The 26,192-nt window shown below is 41.1% G+C and overlaps 1 protein-coding gene across 1 annotated transcript in view; it reads left to right on the forward strand.

Annotated features, from left to right (window-relative positions):
- stxbp5l (syntaxin binding protein 5-like) overlaps positions 1-26,192 on the forward strand; it is a 262,054-nt gene that overhangs the window by 220,396 nt on the left and 15,466 nt on the right. The window contains exons 22-23 of the mRNA XM_036571863.1: positions 5,911-5,964; positions 10,891-11,073. Coding sequence (XP_036427756.1) covers positions 5,911-5,964; positions 10,891-11,073 — 237 coding nt within the window. The remainder of the gene's footprint in view (positions 1-5,910; positions 5,965-10,890; positions 11,074-26,192) is intronic.

Raw genomic sequence — 26,192 nt, forward strand, 5'->3', positions numbered from 1 at the left:
CTGACGCGGCTGCTTGTTGGGACCGTTCCCGAGGATTACAATAACAGATGTCCAACACAGGGACGCATGCAAGCAAGTGTATATTCCTGCACGCTTACATGGTGCAAACACATGCAGATTTCTCAGTCTCTCATGCAAATGCAAATGCAAATGCGCACACACACACATACAAACACTTATCAGCATCAGCAAGGCTAAATAGAGGGATTCCACCTGTAAGGCACAGGTTATTGATTCCGGAATTTTCAATTACCGCATACAAAGAGCAATTTCCTCTGTGCTGCACAGAACAAGAGCATGGCCTCCGTCTCTGCTTCCGAGAAAGAGTAAGCGAGAGGCGGAGGAAGGTTACCTCCGGGCGGCGTGCGCCATACATCTCAGTCATCATGAACGTTTTCCCAGTATTTTTTATTCCATTCAAAGCAAGCCTAATGGAGCACTGGCATCTTTTCCACATCAACGTCATTATGTTCAACACTGTATGGCGCTTATGGTACTTAAAGGGGCATTCTGGCCTAAAAGTAGAGTTTAATATGTTTTTTGTCATGTTATGCAGTTTTCTGTAGCTTAGCATAGTCAATATCAGCCTGACAGAGTTCAGAATTTTCATGCTTTCATTCATCAGTGTTCTCTCACTACAATACCCAGCATGCATTACCCAAATACATCATACACCCATTGGGAATCCCTGTAGTGTCAACCAGTCCTGACTGCTAGTCTAGCTACTCGTCTATAGGCTAATAAATACAGCTGAGCTAACCTTAGTGTAACTCTTACCTCTGTTAGCGAACAAAATTGTAAAGAAACCAGAAATTCTAACATTAATCAGCACAAAATGGGCGCCAGAGAGAAGTTTTGTACGCTGTTAGCCAGAAAAGCCAATCTGAGGTAAGATATGGAGCTAGATTGGTAGCTACCTTTCTAACTTAGCTTTTAGCTTGTTGTCGTCCTCCTCTAATGAGTCATTTCTTTATCGGTATTTCTTTCGTTATCCATTCTCTCCACTGTAATGATGATTTGATGATAGATATTCAGCTTTCTAGCAGTAACGTGAGCTATCTGCTTTTCTTCTGCTAAAGAAGAACGAAATATTTCAAATCAAATCCACCCGAAGCAGTTTTTCAAGAGCTCCGCCCACCTTCAAGATATGTCATGAAAAGTAGTCCTTAAATCAGAAAATCTCACTCTAAAAGCTACTGCATGTAGAAGGTGAGTAACCAGGTTTACAGCAGATTTAGCGATGGTTACATTTCTGGTCAGTGTTGTCTGCCAGAGTGTCCCTTTAAAGATTATGGACTGAAGAAAGCTACTCGTGATGGTGCCATCAGGAAGAATAACCTAAAGAAATTTTCACCCAGTAGTTAAAGATGGGGTCATCAATTTTTGCAGGCTTTAGCTAAAACTAGCTGTTTTGAAACAGCCAAACAAATACAGCCCCTCCCTTCAGTGCTCTCCTCAAAGCCCCCAAAACACTTCATGCACTGCCTACACACTTAAAAAGTTGGTTCTTTGGTAAAGGCAATGGTTCTATTTAGAACCTATATGGAACCATTTCATGCTTAAGTGGTTCTTTGCATGGTAAAATGGTTCTTCAGATTTTAAATGTACAGAGACTTTTATTTTAGAAAATAAACTAAAAAACAATTACAAACAACTGAGAGGAAAAAAAATAATGACTAGGCCTGATATAAAATGATTTTTAGAAAATGTTGTTGCTGACACTGTGCTAGATTAAAATTATTTACTAAACTATTTTATAAAGTATAACTACAGAAAAGAAGGAAGGAAAATTAAGTAAATTGGACTGTGAGTAAAAAATGAGTGATGATAAGTGGAATTTTGACTAACACTGGTGGACCGCCCAGAAAACACTGAGCAAAATGCCAGTGGGCCGCTAGCTTTGCAATCAGAGGGCCAACAGTGGTCCAGTGTTCTCTTGCTATCAGGGAGTAGAAGGACCCTCTTTGGTGCTATAAAGAACCATTTTTAGTTCTATATAGATCCATATACAGCACATTCTCCATCAATCAGAAGACTGATAACACCATGCAGAGTAAGTATGAAATGGTTCTAGAACTCTAAATAGACCAATTGCCTTTATTAGATAACAAGTATATATCGGTACGCTAGCATAATAAGGTTGGCACCCCACTGACTGTTTGCCACTGCTGGTCCATCTTCGGACCACCCAGATTACTGTCCTGCGAACAAGCTCTAACTAGTTTTTAATCTTCTCAAACAGATTTTAAATGCACAGAGTCTTTTATTTTGGAAAATAACTTTAGACAAATATTACAAACAACTGAGAGAAAGAAATAATGACTGGGCCTCATATGAAATGATTTTGTAGAAAATGTTGCTGACACTGAGCAAAATTAGAATTATTTACTAAACTAATTTACAAAGTATAACTAAAGAAAGGAAGGAAGGAAAAATCAGTAAACTGGACTGTAAATGGAAAATGAGCGACGATAAGTGGAATTTTGTCTATGACTCTGCGTAACCACCAGTGGGCCGCCCAAAGACACTGAGCAAAACGCCAGTGGACCACCAACTTTGCCATCAGTGGGCCGACAGTGGTCCACTATCCTCTTGCTATCAGGGAAGATCCCTGATGCTAAATAGGTGCTAAATATTATGAAGCAGAAATTGGCACAGCCAATTAGCTAGCTATTGTTAAATAGCACCAGAGTTAGCTAGCTAGCTAGTTAACCTTACCCTTGTTGAAGTGAGTCCCTGCTGAAGTGAGCCTACTAGAAGTGATATGCCAAGTGTTTACCTATCTCGCAGATATAAAGCAAGGTTAGCATGAATTTTCTTCCCCTTTAGCTCCCTTTAGCTCCCTCCAGCATTGGGAAGCCACGGCTACTCGTCTGTGCTGTACTGTGATCTATTCTTTCCTTTTTGATTTCAGTTCTTTTTTTTTTTTCTTGATATGTTTGGCAGCGTAAGGCGGTGCTGGAATTGGATATTTTGGTGTTATTTTCTCTGCTATTACCTCTAGAGCTAACCAACGGTCAAAGTGGGTCTTATCACAACACTAGCCAGCTAGCTATGAGGCTAATACAAGGTGTATCCCATGGCACAATCTATTGGTTGAACATCATAAATGTGGTCCACCAGAATGAAAATCGATGAAAAGTCTTTGGCCCCAGGAGAGCTAGTGGAGGCTAGTTAGCATTATCAAATCTGCATGCTAATGCTAACTGCGCCCCTGCTGACAAAATGTGCGTAGACCAACATGAATTCTATGCTGGTCTAAGCTGGTTTTTGCTGGTCCAGTGCTGGTCAAGTGATGGTCTGGTGCTGGTTTGGCTGGTCACCCAGCATGGTCATGCTGGTTGACCAGCATACCAGCATCCAAAATACAAAATATGCTGGTTTTGCTGGTGACCAGCCATGATAGTCTATACTGGTTTTTCTAACAGGGTTATGTGTTCATTATTAAGATTTTGAGTAACATACAGCTTTGAAAATGCATTCATGTGAAATCAGCCAACTTTCAGTTGTAAAATGAATCAGTCACACAGTTTATGCCAACTGTAGAGTTCTTGGGATGCAGTACTGAATACTGGTGTGACTGAAATATAATGTTCCTGCCAAGAAACTAAGGATGGGCAAGTGTCAAGATTTCATTATTTTAATGACTTTAGAAGAGGCCTTTTCCTGTAGAGGACACGTGTGTTTTTTTCAGCAGTGTTACAACCACAGTATAGTGGATATTCAGCAATATGTCTCTCAACCTTTGCAGTACGACTGCAAAATGCTTGCAAAATGTTGCATTTTTGTTGATTTTGACCTCATACCATGATTTTAAGACTGTTTTTGTGTGTGGGTGTGTGGGTGGGTGGATGTGTGTGTGAGTGGGTGTGTTGTATGTTCATTTCATATTATTTGATTTTGGTGGTTTGTGGTTTTTGTATTGTGAAGATGCCTCCAGATCACAGCGATTCCTTATTGAATACGATGTTTTATGCAAAATCCTTTTTATTTTGCAAAATATATTACAATATATACATAAGAGTCCCTACAATTTTAAAGGCTGAAAGCATACATTTATGGTACTACTGTAGATCTAGTTTAACCCCTTAAACACAAAGGGTGCTTCATAAGTGTTAAAAGGGAATTCAACCCCTTTTTCAAGATTTCTGCATGATTAAATCATTAGGATGTAAACAGAGTCGTTCAGAGTGGTTTGGTGTGTAATGCTCCATTCTAGAGAAATTCTTACAGAGTCAGAATGGTTCACAGTGGTGGCGATAGGAACCAGACGTCCACCTCTATAAGCTTCCTTACAGAAAGTTACTACATGAAATGGTTACAAACAAGTACATGCACAGACAGACCCCAGAGGGGGCTTGATTGTGTTTTATATGGCCACTCTTTAAGACATTTTTTCACAAGGCAAGAAATAGAGCTCTTGGGTTGGCTCAAGTGCCACAAGCTACGTTGCTCTTGTACTTCACCAGAACCCCGTTCTGGGAGTAAATGACAGAAAGGAACAGCTCAGATTTCAAAAATGTAATGGAGAAACTGTGTATAGTTGTATTACTCTGCATACAGGAGATGACGTGTCTGTTGAACACACCTCAAGTTCAGCCTACAGCCCATTCAGGCTGTTGAAAAACCCATCCTACAGCAGGTACGCCCACACAGTCTCCATGACAACAATTGTCAGTAAGCTGTGTGTTTGGAACGTGAACTCCACAGTCGGTAAAGTTGTGCTTTGCTTTGTAATTTCCTCAGACCTTGGTGGCATTAGTTTGGATATCTAGGGAAATCGTTCATCAATAAAAGGTAACATTTCTTGTGGAGTCCCACAAGGTTCAGTTTTAGGGCCTTTGCTTTTTTTTATATACATGTTGTTTCTAGGTGATGTCAGTGGGAAACATCAATTTTCATAGCTATGCTGATGGCACAGATTCATACATTTCCATTCCTTCTGACAATCAAGACTCTGTTGACAGGCTGACCAGTGGTGTGTCAGATATTTCTCAGTGGATGTCAACTAAATCTAGAAAAAACTGAAATACTGATCCTCTGTACTAAACTCAGTGAAAAAGCCTCTATGAGAAGTCTCTTTAGATCTGTATACCAAACCTGAAGCTGAACCTGGGTGTGATCTTAGACTCTGAGCTCTGTTTTATCCTGTATGTAATCACTAAAGTAGTTTTATCATTTGAGAAATATCGCTCAGCCTTTTCTATCTCAGAGCAACACAGAGAAACTTGTTCAAGCAGAGTTGATTACTGTAATGCTCTTCTTGCTGGGCTTCCTAAGAAAACAATACATCCTTTAAGACTTGTACACAGTGTAGCGGCACGGATCCTAACAAAAACAAAACAGAGAGATCAGATCACTCCTCTTTAGAAAGAACTGCACTGGCTGCCTGTATCTTTTAGGATACATTTTAAAATTCTGCTACTAATTTTTACCAATCAGGGACTTGGAAAGAGGTTGATTAGCTGGAGCAGGTGTGGCAAATTGTGGTTGGAACTGGGCTCTGCTGGAAGGTAACTCTGTAGAACCAGGGTTGGGGACCATCAAACCACTCTGAATGACTTACACCTCAACGACGGAATAATGCAGAAATTTCTAAAACTCTGGGTCCGCTTTAAGATCAATAAGTGAATAATAATCAAAGGGTTAAGGGGTCAGCATAGTTTATCTCAGTGGACTCTCTGTTTTCTGGTGGTGGAACGTGATTGGGCATGAAGTGGCACGAACTGTCATGTCAGTATGCACCACTGCACGAGTGAATACTGATTCTATCCATTTATTTCCCCCACTTATTTCCTTGCTCCCGCATCCGTTCTTGTCTTTTCTTTTCCGGTGCCATTTTGCTTTTTTTTTGTTTTGTTTTGTTTAATTGATTAATTACTCCCTTCTTTCCTGTTTCTTTCTTTTCAGTAAAGGGACCAGGCAGAAAGTTAAGTCTACCCACTGATCTTAAGACTGATCTTGGTACGGTAGGCCGAAAGCGAGCAGTTTTTTTTTTTTTAAACTTCGTTTTCGTTTTCTTTCTTTCCACTCATCTACTTTTCTCTTCATCGTTCTGTTCCGACACCATGCTGAGGAACTTTCGGTTTGTTTTGTGTTCGTTGCACTTTTTCACTTTCTCACGTTTCTGTGTCGGGCCCCTAAAATCTGTTTTCGTTCACTTTTCTATCAGTTCTTTCTACGTGTACATTTTGCAAGTGTTTACGAAGGTGGTTTGTACCTCATTGTAACTCATTCTTTACTAAAGCCTTGCTCTGAAAACTCGCTCTCGCTCTATCGCGATTGGTTCATTTACCTCTAAATGGCCTTGCTCCATCCTAATTGGACCATTCTATACCTCAAAGTTGCCATGCTCTAACCCTATTGGACCATTCTTTAACTCTACAAAAGCCTGCTCCATCGTGATTGGACCATCCTCTCCTTCAGAACAGCCATGCACTGATTGTCTGCAAGTGGTCTTGCTTCATTGTGATTGGACCATTCTTCTATATTCTCAGAAGTGCTCTGTCACTCTATTTTGCAAATTCTTCCCTGTCGTCCTCTTCTTCCTGCTCCTATCTGTTCTTTCTCTCATGCTTAAGCCTTAGTCACACTAGAAATTTGCAGTTTGCGTTGCCTCATAAAATGACCACAGCTGCTCCGGAAGCTTCACGATAAAAATAAGCCTCCATTTTGGTGCATTTAGCAAGCTAACAAACGTATCAACGATATGCACTGAAAGCTAGAGACCACCCGTAACTAACTTGCATCTTGACTCGAAGACAGAGTAAATTAGGACCCCCAACCTTAATGTCAATAAAGTTACGAGTTTGACTTCTTGACGTCTTCTGGCCTCTTTGCTATGTGGGTGCGCAGTCTGCAATGCCTTTCATAATAGACAAACCTTCAGTCTGAAGGACAGGATGAAGTGCTCCCTGCATTAAAACAAGGAAAGGAAATAAATTAAACAACTTAAAAGAAAAAGAAATAGACTAAACAACTTGAAAGGGAAGGAAATAGACTAAACTACTTGAAAGGAAAGGAAATAGACTAAACAACTTGAAAGGGAAGAAAATAGACTAAACAACTTGAAAGGAAAGGAAATAGACTAAACAACATGAAAGGAAAGGAAATAGACTAAACAACTTGAAATGGTTTGTCAGCATTAAGTTTGGACCCAGATAGCAGACAGTTTTGGGCCAATTCTATTTTTCCTACACAGTTCTTGGTTGACCACCAGGCAGATGTTATGCCTGCTTTCCAGATGCTGGACAGCTTCATATGGTTTTGCCTCATGTCAATATTTGTAAGCCAATTCTGGCATGCATGTTGTGGGCCACCAATGAATTTGGGCCAGATTTGGGCCACATCCATTAGTTCTACCTGCTTTACAGTGTCTGGGCCAGATTTTGGCCGAGGAACCAGCTGTATACTGGGTCAGAACAAACCCAAGGATGCGGTCCACAAGTCGGCCAAATACATTTTGCTAACTGGGGATAGCAAGTATGCTATCTAGCGCAATATCTAATTTAGCTGAAGTAGCTAACTAATGTAAGCTAAGTTACATATCATGCTCCTTTTAAACAAACTTCAGCTGGATTAGTGGTTATGCTAGCTAGCTAGCATCTTTGCTATACAAACTACAGCCTAACCAGCCGTGTCCAGTTATTTTGCCTCTTTCCTTTAAACACTTCATTTATTGCGTGTGGCGCTTCACTCTGTCCTTCAGAAGCTAAACTAAAATGATCTGGTAAAGACTCAACTCGACTGAGTCTTGAGGAGAACATCTTTGGTAAAAGCACAGAAGAAAAGGCATGTAGCATATAGCCAAGCAGTTAACATAGCAGTTAGCAAGCTGCTTAACTTGTCTACCATAAACAGCAAAATCACAAAAAATATACTATTAAATGCAGCCTCTAAACTGACTGTGTATCATGCTCTCTCATTTATTTATAGCCAGTTGTAAAGAATTATGAAAAGACTTTTGCTTATACACTGCTAAAATTCACGATTTCTCCATTTTGGACCTTCAATGCTGCTATACGAAGTCCTGCCCCTCCAGAGTTTAATGCAGACGAGGCAGTAGTCCTATTAGTCGAAGATTTCAATTCCACTGAACTTTAAGTTTCTACTCATCGATTCGAATCACTTCGAAATGAATGTAATTTCACTCGCAAAATTGCGCTGACAAAAGCTAGTGTGACTGGGCCACTCGGCTGAACTAACATACCTTTCCCGCTGAGAGCTGACCACTTCCTTTCCAAATGACCTCTGTGTAAAGTTAAGTAATAACGACTTTCTTTCAGCAGGTGCGGTTCATACTGCGACAGAAGAATGGACTGTTGAGGCTAAAGGCTTTTATTTGGGTTCAAATCATATAAAAATATGCATTCAAGCTCAAGGGTTTGCTCTTAATTCAAAGGAAGGTTGAATGTAGATGAATGTGTAATATGGAAATGTTGATTTATTCTGAGAAGAAAAGACCAATTGCAAGTTAGACTGATGTAGAAATGAAAGGAGTTGTAGGCGTTAGTTTTGAAGTGCTGCAGCTCCTGAGAAACGATGTGTTTGGTAAAACGTGTGTGAGTCTTTTGAACTGGTGTGTGTGTGTGTGTGTATGTGTGTGTGTGTATGTTGGAGAGCATGTATGTAGGTGTTTAGAGCCAGGCTGGTTATAAATGCTCCCCATAGTCCTCTATTGTTCTCCGGTTTCCCCTGGAGTGTACCAGATACATCCTAAATGCCATAAAATCACTCACAATTCTATCAGAATGTCCATGATCCAGACCCTCGGTGCAGGCCAGGGGAAACGAACATGTAGACGCCCGCGGACTGGGCTCCACCTCTGGGCTTCCTCATCCTCAGTCCTACTCACCAAACCACCAGCCTTTAATAATGCCACAAAAGAAAGACTAATCTGCAGAAGTTTAATAATCATTTATTACCATATCAGTTGAGCTATCCATGCTCCACCCACAAATGCATTCTTCCGTAGCTACTGTTTTGAGCTTAGACCAACTTTATCGAGAAGCTGCAGCTCAAATTTTTACCAAAATTCATATAATCATATGCAAAAGTGTGAACACCCTGATCAAATAACATGTTTTGAAAAATGATTGGAAACACATTAACATATCCTCTACAGGGACCAACCTTAAACATTTATCTTCAAATTCATCATCATCATCATCATCGTTAACCGCTTAATCCAGATAGGGTTGCGTTAGCAGTTGGGAGAGCAGAGAATCCCAGACGACCCTGTCCCCCGCAACTTCCTCCAGCTCATTCCCCAGCAGTGACCCCCAGCCACTCCCAGGCCAACTTGGAGATATAATCCCTCCAGCATATATATAATACCTCCTCAACCCCGGGGTCTCGTCCCAGTAGGCCGTGCCTGATACACCCCCACCGGGAGGCGTCCAGGGGGCATCCGGATCAGATGCCCGAACCACCTGAACTGACACCTGAAGCGACTCTACTCCAAGTTCCTCCCGGATGACCAAGCTCCTCACCCTGTCAAGTAGAGTGTAGCCCACCACCCTGTGAAGAAAACTAATTTCCGCTGCTTGTATTTGTGATCTCATTCTTTCGGTCATTACCCACAGCTCATGACCACAGGTGAGGGTCGGGATGTAGACCGACCGGTAAACAGAGAGCTTTGCCTTATGGCTCAGCTCCCTCTTCACCACTACAGTCTGGTACAGTGACCGCATTACTGCTGCCGCCTGTCCCAGCCTGCGGCCGATCTCACGATCCCTCTTCCCATCACTCGTGAATAAGACCCCGAGATACTTAAACTCCTCCACCTGGGGCAGGTCATTTCCCCTTACCTTCATATCTTCAAATTTCTGTGCACAATTTCTATTTATTTGCTGAGTTTAAAGCTACACTATGTAGGTTTTGGGAATTTGGAGACCTCTCTGGTGGAAACATGCAATTGCACATAATGTGGAAGAACATTTGGTAACGTGGGTTGTGCTTTGGACCCCTTCCCCAAGCAGATGAATCTTACTGACCAGCCTTGCAGTAGCTATGACAGAATGGATTTGGGGGCGGGGCTTGTATAGGCCAGTGTTTAAAAAACTTTCCAGGAGAAGTAAGTAGCTCAAATTAACAATGTGTTTGTACTGCGCTGACTTCACAGCATACTCTCTCATTGAGTAACTATATACGACAATGCTCTTCAGATCCTGAGAAAGGCAAGAGTTGAAAGTAATCAGAGACGTGTTCTCCTTCACAACTCGAAGAAGGAGGACGAGTCAGTTAAAAGCTCTACTGCAGATATTCCTAGATCTCTCCAGCCTTCTTCACCAATAAAATCTGCTTTGATTTTCCAGAAATCTGCTACTTTTTCTTTGTGAAGGCTGAGTGAGGATGAGAAATTCCCTGTGAATGCTCATTTCTAGCTAGTAACAACTCTGCCATTACCTCTTTATTATCCTCTTTTCCTTTGTTCCTTGCTTTCTTTTCCTGGTTCACCTTCTCCTTTGTTTTCCTCATCAGCTTGCACTGACAATGCTGCTATTATATATGACCATTTCTCCTTAACTGCCTCTCTCGTCCCTCTACATTTCTTTCTCTCTCTCTGTCTCTCTACTTGTCTTTTTTTCTTTCCCATCTCTTTCTTATTCTCTGTTTTTTTCTCTGTCTCTCTCTCGTTTTATCTTCACCTCTTTTCTTTCTTTCTCTGTTGTCTCTCTCTTTCTCTCTCTCTCTCTCTTTTCTTTCCCATTTTATGACCTTCACATCTCTTTCTTTCTCTCTGTTATCTCCCTCTCTCTTTTGTCTCACTCTCTTCTCTATCTCTCTCTCTCTCTCTCTCTCTCTCTCTCTCTCTCTCTCTCTCTTCCTCCTCTCATAGATTTTCTAACCTCAGTTCCGTTCGTGCTAATGCTCTGCCCGTTCTTACAGATCATGTGAATGGACATTGCACTAGCCCGACCTCCCAGCCCTGCGTGCCCGGGAGGCCCCGTGTCCCTGGGGGCCCCGAGGGGCCGCGCCTCAGCCGCAGGGGGCCCGGCCGACCGCCCTTCCGCAAGGCCCAGTCCGCCGCATGCATGGAGGTCTCTTTGCCTGTGTCCTCCCTCACCGAAGGTGTGTGCCTGTTCTCCCTCTCTCCCTCTATCCCTCTACAACAGGAGGCTCAACTCTGGGCCTGGTGGGCCGCCAATGGCACAGTTTGGTCACTTCCCTGCTGTAACATGCCTGCATTGATCTGAAGGTGATGATTGATCTGCATTGATTTAGAAATCAGTAACACAAATCATAGTTATACAAATCATAGATACCTGAACAAACAGAGCAAGTGAAAAGCGCATAGAGCAATACAGCTATCTATCTATGGTTAGCTGTTGCTAGGGTATTGCTAGGTGGTTGGTAAGTTGTTGCTATGGTATTCCAAGAAAGTTTTTAGGTGGTTGGTAAGTTGTTGCTATGGTATTGCATGGCAGTTGTTAGGTGGTTGGTAAGTTGTTGCTAGGGTATTGCAAGGCAGTTGTTAGGTGGTTGATAAGTTGTTGCTATGGTATTGCAAGAAAGTTGTTAGGTGGTTGGTAAGTTGTTGTGAGGGTATTGCAAGGCAGTTGTTAGGTGGTTGATAAGTTGTTGCTAGGGTATTGCATGGCAGTTGTTAGGTGGTTGGTAAGTTGTTGCTAGGGTTGCGCTAGGTGGTTGTTAGGTAATTGGTAAGTTGTTACTAGGGTATTGCAAGGCAGTTGTTAGGTGGTTGGTAAGTTGTTGCTAGGATATTGCTGGGCAGTTATTAGAGTGGTGCTAAGTGGTTGCTATTGCATCCAAACTGGTTCCTAGGGTATTAACAGGTGGTTGCTATGTTACCCCAGGTGCTATACAGTAGCTATGGTGTCCTAGGTGGTTGCTAGTTTGTTGCTAATCAATTTGCATGTTTTTTCCGATTGATTGTTAGGGTGCTGCTATGTTGCTGATGGAGCATTGAAGGTGGATTCTAGGGCGACTACAGACATTTTTGACAAGCAATTTTCACTCATGTTCCGTCTGATTGAGGCTTGTGCCATCAAAAAGGTAGCAATGGTCAGTAATTAATAGGCTAGCTTATGCATTGACTATTTAGCATAAGGAAAAATCCTAGGGGCCTCAAACATCCCCCAATGCATTGTTTCATAAAGAATCATTTAGTAGGTATATTAGTGCATTGAAATCACCAAACTCTGCTGAATGGTGGCCCCCCTAGACCAGAACTGATGACCCCCACCCTACTACCTTCACCCCTCCTCCCCTTATTCCTCCCTTTCCAACCCCCCCCCTCCCTTACCCACCTTTTGCATGTTGTCCAGTCACAAGGGGATAGAAGTTAGGAAGAGGGTAGGTAACCACTAGCCATGTTCACTGACTTGATTTGATTTGATTGCTTTTTCCTGAGCAGAAATTGGTGACTTCAAATGGACCTGTCACTCTGTGATTGTCCAGTAATGAAGAAGACGCAGTGCCTTTTTAAGTGCCAATTTCTGTTCCTCGTTTCCGCTGCCTAAATTGTGAAATATTATTCCAGCGTTTTTGTGATTTCTGTTCTCAGCAGGTTTGTGTCACAGCTGACCACATGAACTGGTGATGTCTTAGCGTGTTGAAACATCTTGAGTGTGGACAATATAGTTTATATTTCTTGAGATTGTGAGATTATTATAAGATAATTCCACCTATTTTTAAATGTTTTTACTTAAATTAAGTGAAATTATCATATTTCATTAGCGCATAACTGTGCCTATGCTTATAGGATTTAAATAATTAAAATAAGCAAAAAGCATCTAGAAACAGGTTGAACAGTGTTTTACTAAGTGAAAGAATGAGAAATATAGGACACGTATCCTGGCCACTTTATCAGAAACCCCTCCCTTGCAGCTCCACCTTGCTGGTGTACAGTTAGAGACTGTAGTCCATCTGTTGAGGCACAGTTTGTCTCAGCCATCCTCTGCTCTTTTATCAGTGGTTTCTTACCACAGAGCTTCTGTTGGCTAGATATTTCAGGGTGGTTGTCCACTCTTAACCTAGCAGTGACTCTGATGTGTGTGTAAAAACCCCAGCTACTGCAGTTTGGTCAACAGTGGTTGCGTGGTCAGAAACTGGCCAGTGATAAATGGGGTCAAGAGTGCAGAACAAATTGTGCTTGACAACAGATGGGCTACAATCTGTGAGTGGAAGTAGGTATTTCTTACAAAGTGGGCAGTGAGTGGAAGGAGGAGGTAGGTGTTTCTAATAAAGTGGCCAGTGAGGGAAAGTAGGAGGTCAGGGTTTTTAATAACGTGGTCAGTGAGGGGAAGTAGAAGGTCAGGGTTTCTAATAAAGTGGTCAGTGAGGGGAAGTAGAAGGTCAAGGTTCCTCGTAAAGTGGTCTGTGAGGGAAAGTAGAAGTACACGGTTTCTAATAAAGTGGCCAGTGAGGGGAAATAGAAGATAGAAGTTTCTAATAAAGTGGCCAGGCATGGGAAGTAGTAGGTCAGGGTTTCTAATAAAGTGGCCAGTGAGGGGAAGCACAAGGTCAGAGTTTCTAATAAAATGGCCAGTGAAGGGAGGTAGTAGGTCAGGGTTTCTAATAAAGTGGCCAGTGAGGGGAAGTAGAGGATACAAGTTTCTAGTAAAGTGGCCAGTGAGGGGAAGTAGAGGGTACAAGTTTCTAGTAAAGTGGCCAGTGAGGGGAAGTAGAAGGTCTGGGTTTCTAATAAAGTGGCCAGTGAGGGGAAGTAGAGGGTACAAGTTTCTAGTAAAGTGGCCAGTGAGGGGAAGTAGAGGGTAGACATTTCTAGTAAAGTGGCCAGTAAGGAGAAGTAGAAGGTCAGGGTCTCTAATAAAGCAGCCAGTGAGTGAAAGGACGCGGTAGATGGAATATACACTGGACATGGCCAGTGAGTGTAAATTCCCCACATTCAAGATGTTTTCACTTGGCTAAGATATTATTTTGCTGTAAGGGAAAAAGAAACAAAAGAAATTACACAAACCCCATCAGAGTGAATCACAAAAATGAGCTTTGGGGGGATTTCTCCATCCCTTTTATGTTTGAGACTGTACTAATGCTTCAAACATGGAGCTGAACTCAACTACTGCTCTAATCCCAGCAATCACGCTCATTCTGAATGCTGTTTGATGGGTAGGTAATACGTTTAAAGGCAGATGCTTCCACCACAAGGGCTTTCACATCAAATGTGTGACACTTTGTTTATTTCTCACTCAGACTCAGTCATACACACTTCTGTGGCTTACAGCTTTAACACATTCGGCAAACTGCAGCCGGTTTGTCAAGTTTCTAAAATTTATTTACCACACTTTTTTGGAATAGTAGAAGGTCAGGGTTTCTAATAAAGAGGCCAGTGAGGGGAAGTAGAAGGTCAGGGTTTCTAATAAAGAGGCCAGTGAGGGGAAGTAGAAGGTCAGGGTTTCTAATAAGAGGCCAGTGAGGGGAAGTAGAAGGTCAGGGTTTCTAATAAAGAGGCCAGTGAGGGGAAGTAGAAGGTCAGGGTTTCTAATAAAGAGGCCGGTGAGGGGAAGTAGAAGGTCAGGGTTTCTAATAAAGTGGCCAGTGAGGGGCAGTAGAAGGTCAGAGTTTCTAATAAAGTGGCCAGTGAAGGGAATTAGAAGTAGCCAGTGAGGAGAAGTAGAAGTGGTCAGTGAAGGGAGGTAGTAGGTCAGGGTTTCTAATAAAGTGGCCAGTGAGGGGAAGTAGAAGGTCATGGTTTCTAATAAAGTGGCCAGTGAGAGGAAGTAGAAGGTCAGGGTTTCTCATAAAGAGGCCAGTGAGGGATAGTAGAAGGTCAGGGTTTCTAATAAAGTGGCCGGTGAGGGGAAGTAGAAGGTCTGGGTTTCTAATAAAGTGGCCAGTGAGGGGCAGTAGAAGGTCAGAGTTTCTAATAAAGTGGCCAGTGAAGGGAATTAGAAGTAGCCAGTGAGGAGAAGTAGAAGTGGTCAGTGAAGGGAGGTTGTAGGTCAGGGTTTCTAATAAAGTGGCCAGTGAGGGGAAGTAGAAGGTCATGGTTTCTAATAAAGTGGCCAGTGAGGGGAAGTAGAAGCCAGTGAGGGGAAGTAGAAGGTCAGGGTTTCTAATAAAGTGGCCAGTAGAAGGTAGAAGGTCAGGGTTTCTAATAAAGTGGCCAGTGAGGGGAAGTAGAAGCCAGTGAGGTGAAGTAGAAGGTCAGGGTTTCTAATAAAGTGGCTAGTGAGGGAAAGTAGAAGGTCAGGATTTCTAAAAACGTGGCCAGTGAAGGGAGGTAGAAAGCCAGGGTTTCTAATAAAGTGGCCAGTGAGGGGAAGTAAAAAGTCAGGGTTTCTAATAAAGTGGCCAGTGTGGGGAAGTAGAAGGTCAGGGTTTCTCATAAAGTGGTCAGTGAGGGGAATTGGAAGTTCAAGTAGAAGTGTTTTACACAGGAAAATAAATGCAAGAAAAATGTAGGATAACAGAAAAAATTTGTGCTTACTTTTCACAGAAGGTCAGGGTCTCTAATAAAGCAGCCAGTGAGTGAAAGGACGCGGTAGATGGAATATACACTACACTAATAAAGAGGCCAGTGAGGGGAAGTAGAAGGTCAGGGTTTCTAATAAAGAGGCCAGTGAGGGGAAGTAGAAGGTCAGGGTTTCTAATAAAGAGGCCGGTGAGGGGAAGTAGAAGGTCAGGGTTTCTAATAAAGTGGCCAGTGAGGGGCAGTAGAAGGTCAGAGTTTCTAATAAAGTGGCCAGTGAAGGGAATTAGAAGTAGCCAGTGAGGAGAAGTAGAAGTGGTCAGTGAAGGGAGGTAGTAGGTCAGGGTTTCTAATAAAGTGGCCAGTGAGGGGAAGTAGAAGGTCATGGTTTCTAATAAAGTGGCCAGTGAGAGGAAGTAGAAGGTCAGGGTTTCTCATAAAGAGGCCAGTGAGGGATAGTAGAAGGTCAGGGTTTCTAATAAAGTGGCCGGTGAGGGGAAGTAGAAGGTCTGGGTTTCTAATAAAGTGGCCAGTGAGGGGCAGTAGAAGGTCAGAGTTTCTAATAAAGTGGCCAGTGAAGGGAATTAGAAGTAGCCAGTGAGGGGAAGTAGAAGTGGTCAGTGAAGGGAGGTTGTAGGTCAGGGTTTCTAATAAAGTGGCCAGTGAGGGGAAGTAGAAGGTCATGGTTTCTAATAAAGTGGCCAGTGAGGGGAAGTAGAAGCCAGTGAGGGGAAGTAGAAGGTCAGGGTTTCTAATAAAGTGGCCAGTAGAAGGTAGAAGGTCAGGGTTTCTAATAAAGTGGCCAGTGAGGGGAAGTAGAAGCCAGTGAGGTGAAGTAGAAGGTCAGGGTTTCTAATAAAGTGGCTAGTGAGGGAAAGTAGAAGGTCAGGATTTCTAAAAACGTGGCCAGTGAAGGGAGGTAGAAAGCCAGGGTTTCTAATAAAGTGGCCAGTGAGGGGAAGTAAAAAGTCAGGGTTTCTAATAAAGTGGCCAGTGTGGGGAAGTAGAAGGTCAGGGTTTCTCATAAAGTGGTCAGTGAGGGGAATTGGAAGTTCAAGTAGTTTTACACAGGAAAATAAATGCAAGAAAAATGTAGGATAACAGAAAAAATTTGTGCTTACTTTTCACAACAAACTGTCCAGTAATACAGGGATAGATGAAGAAACAGAGCAGGAATGTATAATCAAACATCAAAATGACGGTTTGTCCTGAGATGATACTTTTTAAACTCTACTTTCAACACTGATTTTCAGCACGTTGTGAAAATGTGTTGTCAGATTACCTTTTATTTTGCATTATGTGTGAAAACGACAAAAGGGTGTTCTAACAAGAGAGCGTTCACAAAATTGGACGGTAGTTCTGGCCGCTATGTTAACAGCACTGACCCGAGTTTGCAGAGATGTGCTAATTTCAAAGGAGATAAAAACAGTAATTCACCGCCGCTGAAAACTCAAATCTGACTGCACATATGTAAACAACACATTCAGGGAAAAGGTGCTGCTTGAAAATGCTTATAAACTAGAGTTGCCGTAGTTACGGGGGGCCTAGGCCTTCTCACTTGGAAGCCAGAAACCCCTGAAGCCAATGAAAATGTTATAAAATGGAATACGATTCAATCTCACAATACTGGATGAACCTAAATGGACTGAGTTCTTATATTTCTGTGCCTTTTTTCCACTTTAAAAATCAACATGGCTTCAAATGTTGATTTTTTTGTTGTAGTAGTAAAAATGTGCTGCAGAGAAAGCATTTACCAGTGCTATTGTCAAGAGATAAATATAAATGAATGCATTTGATAGTACATAGACGCTCCAAAATCCCGAGCTGAACTGTGTGGACGTGTCAGAGCAAAATGATTGACAGTGGTGTCTCCCAGCGACGTAAACAACCCTGCTCTAGTGGCAGTGGTAGGTGATAGGCCAATCAGTGTGGTGCAGCCCTACATGCTTGAGCCCACCCCGCAGAAAAATAGACCACTTTGCTCTTCTCAGTGGCTCTCTGAACGGTGAGTTTAACATGCAAATGGAGAAGCTGCATAACAGTCACTTTAGAGATCAGAGTTTCTAATAAAGTGGCCAGTGAAGAGAAGTACAAGGTCAGAGTTTCTAATAAAGTGGCCAGTGAAGGGAGGTAGTAGGTCAGGGTTTCTAATAAAGTGGCCAGTGAAGAGAAGTACAAGGTCAGAGTTTCTAATAAAGTGGCCAGTGAGGGGAGGTAGAAGGTCAGGGTTTCTAATAAAGTGGCCAGTGAAGAGAAGTACAAGGTCAGAGTTTCTAATAAAGTGGCCAGTGAAGGGAGGTAGTAGGTCAGGGTTTCTAATAAAGTGGCCATTGAAGGGAAGTAGAGGGTACAAGTTTCTAGTTTCTAGCTAATATTGGAGAACTCAGGCTTACATCTTATGGCAGGTAGACCGCTCACATGGCAGAAACCCTTTTCCGAGTAGCCATAAAATGCAGTGTCCACCTGTTCTGGAGCTCCATCAGTTCATTTTTTCTCCATTTTTTCTTCGGTAATGTTGATATATATTTCAATGGAAGTGTGGATGATTTACAAAACCAGAAGTGAACTGGATTTTCTTCTTTGTGTGTGAGGAAGCAGGTCAAAAGTTTCATTGTGTTTAAATGCTTTTTATTATAGTAGAACACTGTCTTTTGCATCAAGAAAGCTGATGTCCATTTTATCCCGGCATGGCCGTCTTTGCGGAAAGGTGTGAACTATTTTCACAGCATCCCCCCTTTCAGCCCTCATTGCTCACTAGCAGCTCAACACAGAGTCACAACACTTCAAGAGGACAGTGAGGGGAAGGTCAGGGTTTCTAATAAAGTGGCCAATGAGGGGAAGTATAAGGACATTTCATATACAGAGAGATAACATTGCCCTAGTTATATTATACATAAAAATATTAGAGTCATTTTACATTTCTCCAGCCGAATAGCCACTATGGGTCCTGGAGAAATGTGACATAATTTGTTGTGTTCAAAATTTCTGTTTATCAAAGACTGGAAAGACAATAATTAAAAAAAAAAACATAAATAAAAATATAAAAAAAAACAAGCCAATGAATTTGTGGTCAACATTGAGAATTAGTGGCCAGTATAAATGTTGTATATATGTGTGTTTACAGTGACCAGGCTTGCTTCAGTACCAAAAAAACAAGGTGTTGCATTCACTCCATCATTATGCTAGTTTATCCAGAGAATACACACAATACAAGATTTTTATCATTGCTTGACTTCAATCTTTATCAGGCTTTAATTAACAAGTCTAAATATTGCGTTTTTAAACGATTTAGTCCAGATTAAGAATGAACGTGTGGAAGACTGCGAAGAAATGCTTGGATTTCTAGAAAAAGTTGTCCTGATCCAAGGATTTTTGCATTTCTTATGCAGGTTAAACTGCTTCATTTTTATCCAATCATTTTATACAGTTATAATATCCAACCACAGGTATACAATGGCCAGCTGCTTCATTAAGTACACCTCCTTGTATCTACACTCTTTGTCCATTTTATCAGCTCTACTGACCATAAAGGAACACTTTGTAGTTCTACAGTTACAGACTGTAGTCCATCTGTTTCTCTTTCTTTGTCAGCCCTCTTTTACTCTGTTCTTCAGTGGTCAGGACCCCCAGAGGACCCCCACGGAGCAGGTATCACTTGGGTGGTGGGTCATTCTCAGCACTGCAGTGACACTGACGTGGTGGTGGTGTGTTAGTGTGTGTTGCGCTGGTCTGAGTGGATCAGACACAGTAGAACTACAAAGTGCTCCTATGTAGTCAGTGGAGCTAAAAAATGGACAAAGAGTGTACTTAATGAAGTGGTCAGTCAGTTAATACAGACTATCTTCAGTGGAAGAACAGTTGTTTCAGAAAGGTGCACTGTTGGTGACATGTTTAGCCACTAGGCAGCACTGCAACAAGATAACCGAGAAGATTCTGTAGCTAAGCTGACGTCAATCGACTTTAGGCTGGTTTTACATGGCAAAAAATTCATTCAACTTTAGTTGCTTGAAACCTACAAGAAACTAAATTGCATTTGAGTTGCATGCCATAAAGCATCCTGCAACTCACTCGAAACACAGCCGCAACAGCTTCATAAAAAGTTTGATGAAACAGCCAATCAAAATGCCTACAATGCATCTCCTGATCACGTTGAAACACACACTTTGGAACCATTGATTTCACCAGATCAGTGGACAAAACAGAAGATAAAAAAGATCGCTTACTGAGCAGTTTGAAGGTTTGAAAAGGCTCAAGGTTGGTATTTTTTCATTTTGTCAGTTCCCTGAGCCATAATGACAAACAGTTCTCAAAGCTAACATTTCTGTAACCAGCTGTGGTAGCTAGCCTGCTAATCTCAACAGCTAATAGCTAGATTTGTTGTCCTCTCCTGATGCCCCCTAGATTTTACACAGAGCTCGAATTCATTTGGCCTCCAATTGAATGAAAAAAAAAATATATATATATATATATATATATATATATATATATATATATATATATATATGTGTATCTCCAAAATAATAACTTTACAGGAGAAGAAAAAAACCTGCTTTAATTTTAATGTAAGTCAATGGAACCAGACTTTTCTCCGAGTCATTTTGGGCCGTTTATTTTGGTCCATGAAATTTTCACACAATGTAAAAGCCAACAGCCATTTTGAAATTATGTCAAAAACTGAAAAACAACAAAAATAGAGATATGAGGTTTTGTTCCTCGACACCAGCGAGATATATATCTATAAAACATGTTAAAAAAACCTTGTATCTCCAAAATTATGTTACAGGAGAAAGAAAAAACATACTTTACTTATAATGTAACTTTTACGTAACTTTTGTAGTGTTTCTTTTAAAGTAAAACGAATATATATATATATATATATATATATATATATATATATATATATATATATATATTCCGAATAGCAATGATAGTTGGAAAAAACATGAAGATAATAAAAGTAATGCAAATGTGTAAATTACACCTTACAGTGAGAACGATACAGTTTTATAGTGGAGTAATGGAATGTTGCATGCAACAGCGATTGTTTTTGAATTTCTTTGTGCGACTGTCAAGTTGCATGGAAATCATGTTGCAGGAAACTCACTACATGCAACTAGTTGTGTGAAAGTTTCACCGTGTTGACAGAGTTTAGCAAAAAAATAAGCCACTGATTGACCGTCAAGGAATATGATAGGGCTGAGGTGGCAATCCTAGGATAAAAAGAAATTGTTTTGTTATAATGGTGGATATTTGTGGATGTGGGAAAACTGGTCTGGTGGCTTTATTGAGATGGAGAAAACACAAAGGAGCCACTCGGGACAAAAGCTCTGCATTTTTAGTGGCCAAAATGTAAAATGTTTTGTTATTATCTCTCTGGTTATGATAGCTACAATAAGGTAGTTAGTTACTGGTTGTCAACCTTACTATAGCGAGGACCCCCTAATGAAATTTTGGCTGTGTCCCTGGGGTGCATGTGTGTGTGTGTGTGCCTTCTGGTGTATCTCAGCTGTCTTCTCTCCTCTGAAGGTGTCTCCTATTCCTGCTGTGACAGCATCACAGTGCCTTGTCTCAGTCCTTTTTTATATTGTATCAGCTGTCTGCGCTTATTGTTCACATCCACCGCACTGATCAGACAGCATGAGAAGACTGTGACGCTGCAGCTCTGCGTGTGCTGTGCTATCGCACTGCAGCACTGGCGCTCTGGCGTCACTTTCCAAACACTCTCTGATCTAACATCAGCGGTGCTGTCTCACCGTCTGTGCTCCTAATCCTGTTCACATGAAGAATACACCGCAGGGCAGATCACTCAGTGTAAAATGAGGCAGTTCACGAGATTAGCGCAAACGCTGACCTCAAGAACTGGCTTTCAGACCTGAGGTATTAGCCGAGTCATCCTGAAATGCCACAAATTGCATTAGCTGTTCATAATTTTCACTTTGTTTTTAAAGAAGTATGACCGGGGCAGTCATATTCAGAGGCAGAATAGTGAAAGCCCTTTTAAATGCTGTCAATCACTGTTTCTTTCTAAATAACTGTAGCTAATCAAAACTAGTTGGAACACTCTGAGTTTACAGTTAGAACAATGTAGTTTATCTAGTGGAATAATAGAACATGCTGCATGCGACTGTGATTGTTTTTTCATGGAAATCATGTTGCAGGCAACTCACAGCATGCAACTAGTTGCGTGAAAGTTTCAGCATGTAAAGCCAGCCTTGGATTACATCAGTGAGCGCATTTACATGCGCTCAATAATCAGATCATAATCGGTTTTCTGCAGTTATCTGATTATTCAAATGGTCATGTGAATAGCTTGCTCTGATTTCTTAGATCAGAGTAAGGTCTATAAATCTGATTAAGAAATCCGATGAAGAGGCTGGATGTTATCTCAGTAATCAGATTTCTCAGTGCATATAAACTCTTACTCTGATTTCTTTCGGATCTCTCAGTCTGCACATGTGCGAAAACAGACGGCAGTACCGGAAATAAGTGAGCAGCGTCGCTCCAAAAGTGTTTTGCTGCATCTCACAGCAATGCTGCTTGCTTATTTCCGGTACTGCCGTCTGTTTTTGCACATGCGCAGACTGACACAATATAAAATACAATATAAAAAAGGGCTGAGACATGGCACTGTGATGCTGTCTCAGCAGGAATTGGTAGACACCGACTACATACTTGACGAAATGAAGGAATAAAAATATTCTTCATCTTCTAGATGATGTGTGTTCATATTTTCAGGTAAAGTGGCGCAATGTTTTATATGCCGCAGCATGACGTTTATGTTTCATTTACGTCACGTCTTCTTCTGTGAGTTTATTGGCTGGTTGCAAAGCTGAAATCTGATTACTGTCAGATTCATGTAGACCTGGAGTATCCCCATTATCTGGTCACTCAAGTGCATGTAAATGCATTGATCAGATTACTGACACAGTCTGATTTTCTACAGTTATCGGATTATTAAGTGCATATAAATGCACTCAATGTTTGCTACCATGCTAATGTTAACTATCTATCCTCATTGTTTGGCCTTTCACACATACAAAATAAATATAATTTTAAATTTACAATACTCTAAATGTAAAAATTGAGTCTGCTGAAATTTCCTTTAAGGCCGAAATGAGACATTTGCCAATGTTCTGTAAAGCTAGCTAGCTAGCTTGTCAAGCCTCACAATACTAGCCATGAAACACCACAATTAAGGCCAGAGCATGATAATTCAGATTAGTTAGATCTTCCAGAGACAGTTTAGCTCTCTGACAAAGAATGAAGTGCAGTTTGTTCAGTTCAGAAGAACATTTTGATGTTGTAGTGGATTAGATAATGCTAGGCTAGCACTGTCTTGCTCTCTAGCTGGTACTGTTTTGAATGTTTTTCTGTATATTTCCACATTTTATTTCCTCTCTGGCAAACCCAAGGGTAGCCGATCAATTGATTTTTATGTCTGGATAAATTTCAGAACTTTCCGAACAGCCGATCGATTCTCATTACACTATTTTCCTAAAGCTATCATGTTTTTGAAGCTAACTCTCCGGCACACAGCAGAGTGTTTTTCCCCCCTCGCATCAGAAAATGATTGTCCATTAGAGAGTATCCGTTGCTCCTGCGGTCTCCGTGCGAAGCGTGTGTCCTCATTGCTGCGGCAACAGGCATGCGGCTGCACAGCGGGGTCGCAGAGATAATTAAAGGTCAATTAGCAGCGAGACGAGCCGGGCCGCAGCTAATGAGACACGCTACAGGAAGTGAGGATGGCAGGAGGGAGGGATGCTGGGATACGCAGTGTCACATTGATATCGAGCAGGGAGGGAACATGCACACAAGTGCTGTGTGTAGACACACTGATATGAAGCAACTGCAGAATGACGGTTACACAAGTGAACACAAGTAATCTCAGTTCAATTAACTAGATGTATATCGCCACCTATTGTTCGTCTTGGGCAACGTTTGCACATTCAGAATGGGTATCAGTCAGTCAGTCAGTCAGTCAGTGACCTTCTGAGAGGTTCAGCCAAAATCTAAAGAGTTTCACATTTGGGTCGTTCTCCATCTGGAGTGCGAATTCGGGTGGATGCTGTTTTTCAAAAATCTATTTCTTTCATCCCAAAACTAAATAATATTAATATGTCCATTAACATCTCCTACTATCATATATGCAAAAAGGAGATCTTAATTCCAAACATATTTTACAGTCACTGGTGTTGTAGGAATGTGGTGTAACACCAGTGACGGTGACTCCAGTGACATTCTGGTTAAAACTGAGGATTCTGTAAATTGTCTGACTCGTTGGCCGTCAGGTGACCTTGTGCAACTATTTAAAATCAGTAATAAAAATGATATACAGCATTATTTTGACAACATTTTTATTACCCAGCCATTAAAGCACATAACACCAGCGGCTGATAGAAGTTATGAGCTGCTTGATAAACAAAATGATTAATAAATTAATGAAATATAGTAAGCGAGTGTGACTCATCTTCTCATGCCTTGAGACGCTTTCTCTCTGATTAGCCTCGACCCAAAGAAGCAGTTTAATAGAGCTGAAAATACTGTGTTAAAATCTAATACAAGAGTCCTGATAACACCAGTGACCAAAATCTCTATTTTTAAATAAAATATTTTTTTAAATGTAGTACAACGTTAATGATATAAAAAGTAAACATGAATCTGTTTTATACAAATGCCTAAGTTAAACCTCTTAAAAATATTGTTTTAAATTAAAAATAGTTTCTCAATTGTAGAAAATTGGCTTTGTGACGAGTTGTTTTACAGCTGCAGAGCGACTATGAAACAGGATAAAAAAAAAGAAAAATCAGAGAATCATAAGGGAAAGTGTTATTAAATCTTAGATCAACTGTGTAAATGTATAATACTGACTTTCGGAGCTGAGCCTGGTATTTTAAGCATCATTTTAAGCCCTGCAACCTTTGTGACATGGTTTCCCACTGCAAATGGAGAATGACCCATTTTTTAGATCACATTCATTGTAAATAAAAGTAAATGGCTTCAAGAAGTCATGTTATTAAGAAGTTGGCCAGATTAAAAGGCAGGAATAGCCGGCTTATTAACTCACATCGTCGCTGTCGGATCAAAACCTCGTATCTCCAGCAAAGTATCTTTACAGGAGAGGTAAAACAATCCTTTATGTTTCAGTGCAAGTTAATGTAACAAAGCTTTATTTCAAATCATTTTGAGCCATCTCTTGGTCCATGCGGCGTGAAATTGCGCTATGGTGTAAAGAGTAATGGATGTTTTCACATTATTTAAAAGAAAATATTAAAAACTGACAAAAATGGAGATGGTTTTGTTACCACAGCGACAAAATGCTTCTATTCGTTTTCTGTTTATCAACGTTTTCCCGAGCTGAACTGATAAGAGCTGAAGAAACTCTAAACTCGGCAGCGCTTTGGTCCTCCAGAGCCTGAAATACTCAGCATCACAGCCTGCAATGAAAAGCATCACCTCTGAGAAAAGACATACAGCTGCACAGCTACAGCAGTCAGCAAGAAACTCCAGCTGGGGGAGATGTGGAGACATCCACCATGAGATCTGTCAGGTGTCTCTGAGGTTTGACTGACAGCTGAGGACCTGAACAAATAAGTCCCTTAGAGAGAGAGAGAGAGAGAGAGAGAGTCCCTCACGACAGTGGAAATCTTTCCCTCCTCTATCATGAAATATTCACACAAACACGACAGATGCGGCTGTGAGCGTTCACACCAACGTACACAGAGCGGCTAATGAGCAGATGTTGTCCTATTAGACGTGGTTGATGTCTGTTATGAAACACACTAAAGGTCAGCTAGTGTGTGTGTGTGTGTGTGTGTGTGTGTGTGTGTGTGTGTGCACTCCAGACTTTGTAAAGTGCTTTTAAATAAACATTCCATGTTTATTTCTTTGTTAAGTAAGAAACAATATCATTTCTTTTTCACTTCTTTTTGGTTCCTTAGATTAAGTTTTATTTTAGGCTTAATGTTGTAAAAAGTCCTATGACAATATGGATACGGTGCTACACAAAAGTCAGAGAACACCCTTCACCCTTAATTTCCAGTTAAAATGGGTATTAAGTACAAGTTATTAGTTTCTCGTTGTCAAGAAGAAAGCAAAAAACTATTTAACAGAGAATTACACAGAAGCCTCAACAACAGAACATAATATCTGCATTTTTCATTATTTAGCATTTCCACTCTTTACTTTGATTACAGCTTCCATTATTTTCAGGAGACTCACTTTCAGTTTCTCAAAGAATCTGCAGACACAGCTTCAAAGTTCAGTCTTAGAAGTTGGTTTAGCATTTTCCACTGCTCACAATCTAAGTAATAAAACATGCTCAGTGATGTTGAGGTCTGGACTCTGGGGTGGTCAGTCCATTGTTCTGAGAACACTATCAGCTTCTTGACAGCTACACATCCTTTCAGACTCATTGCACTGAGTGGAAGTGCAATGGCATTCCACAGTGGAAGGATTGACAGAAACTCCTGTGGATTTTTTTCAGATCTGAAGATTTTCTCCTTTCTCACAATGATGAAAGCTTGAAGTGCTGTTTATCTGACGGTGGTAGTTTTAGTGTCTACTAGGTCTTGCAGGTGGTTCTTAGGAGTCATATTTTCTTTGGAGCTTTTAATCTTTTTTTAAACTTCAATTTTGGAAACTCCTGTGTTTTCACTTTGACTTTTCCCTGCAAGTGGATTATTTTATATCTAATCTCTTTACAATATTTCCTGAGAAATGAATAACTTGTATGTAATTGCCTATTTGACTGGAAATTAAATCGATGAAGGGTGCTCTCTGACTTTTGCACAGTACT

Source organism: Colossoma macropomum, unplaced genomic scaffold (assembly GCF_904425465.1).
Source record: "Colossoma macropomum unplaced genomic scaffold, Colossoma_macropomum, whole genome shotgun sequence".
In the NCBI taxonomy this organism is placed as follows: Eukaryota; Metazoa; Chordata; class Actinopteri; order Characiformes; family Serrasalmidae; genus Colossoma; species Colossoma macropomum.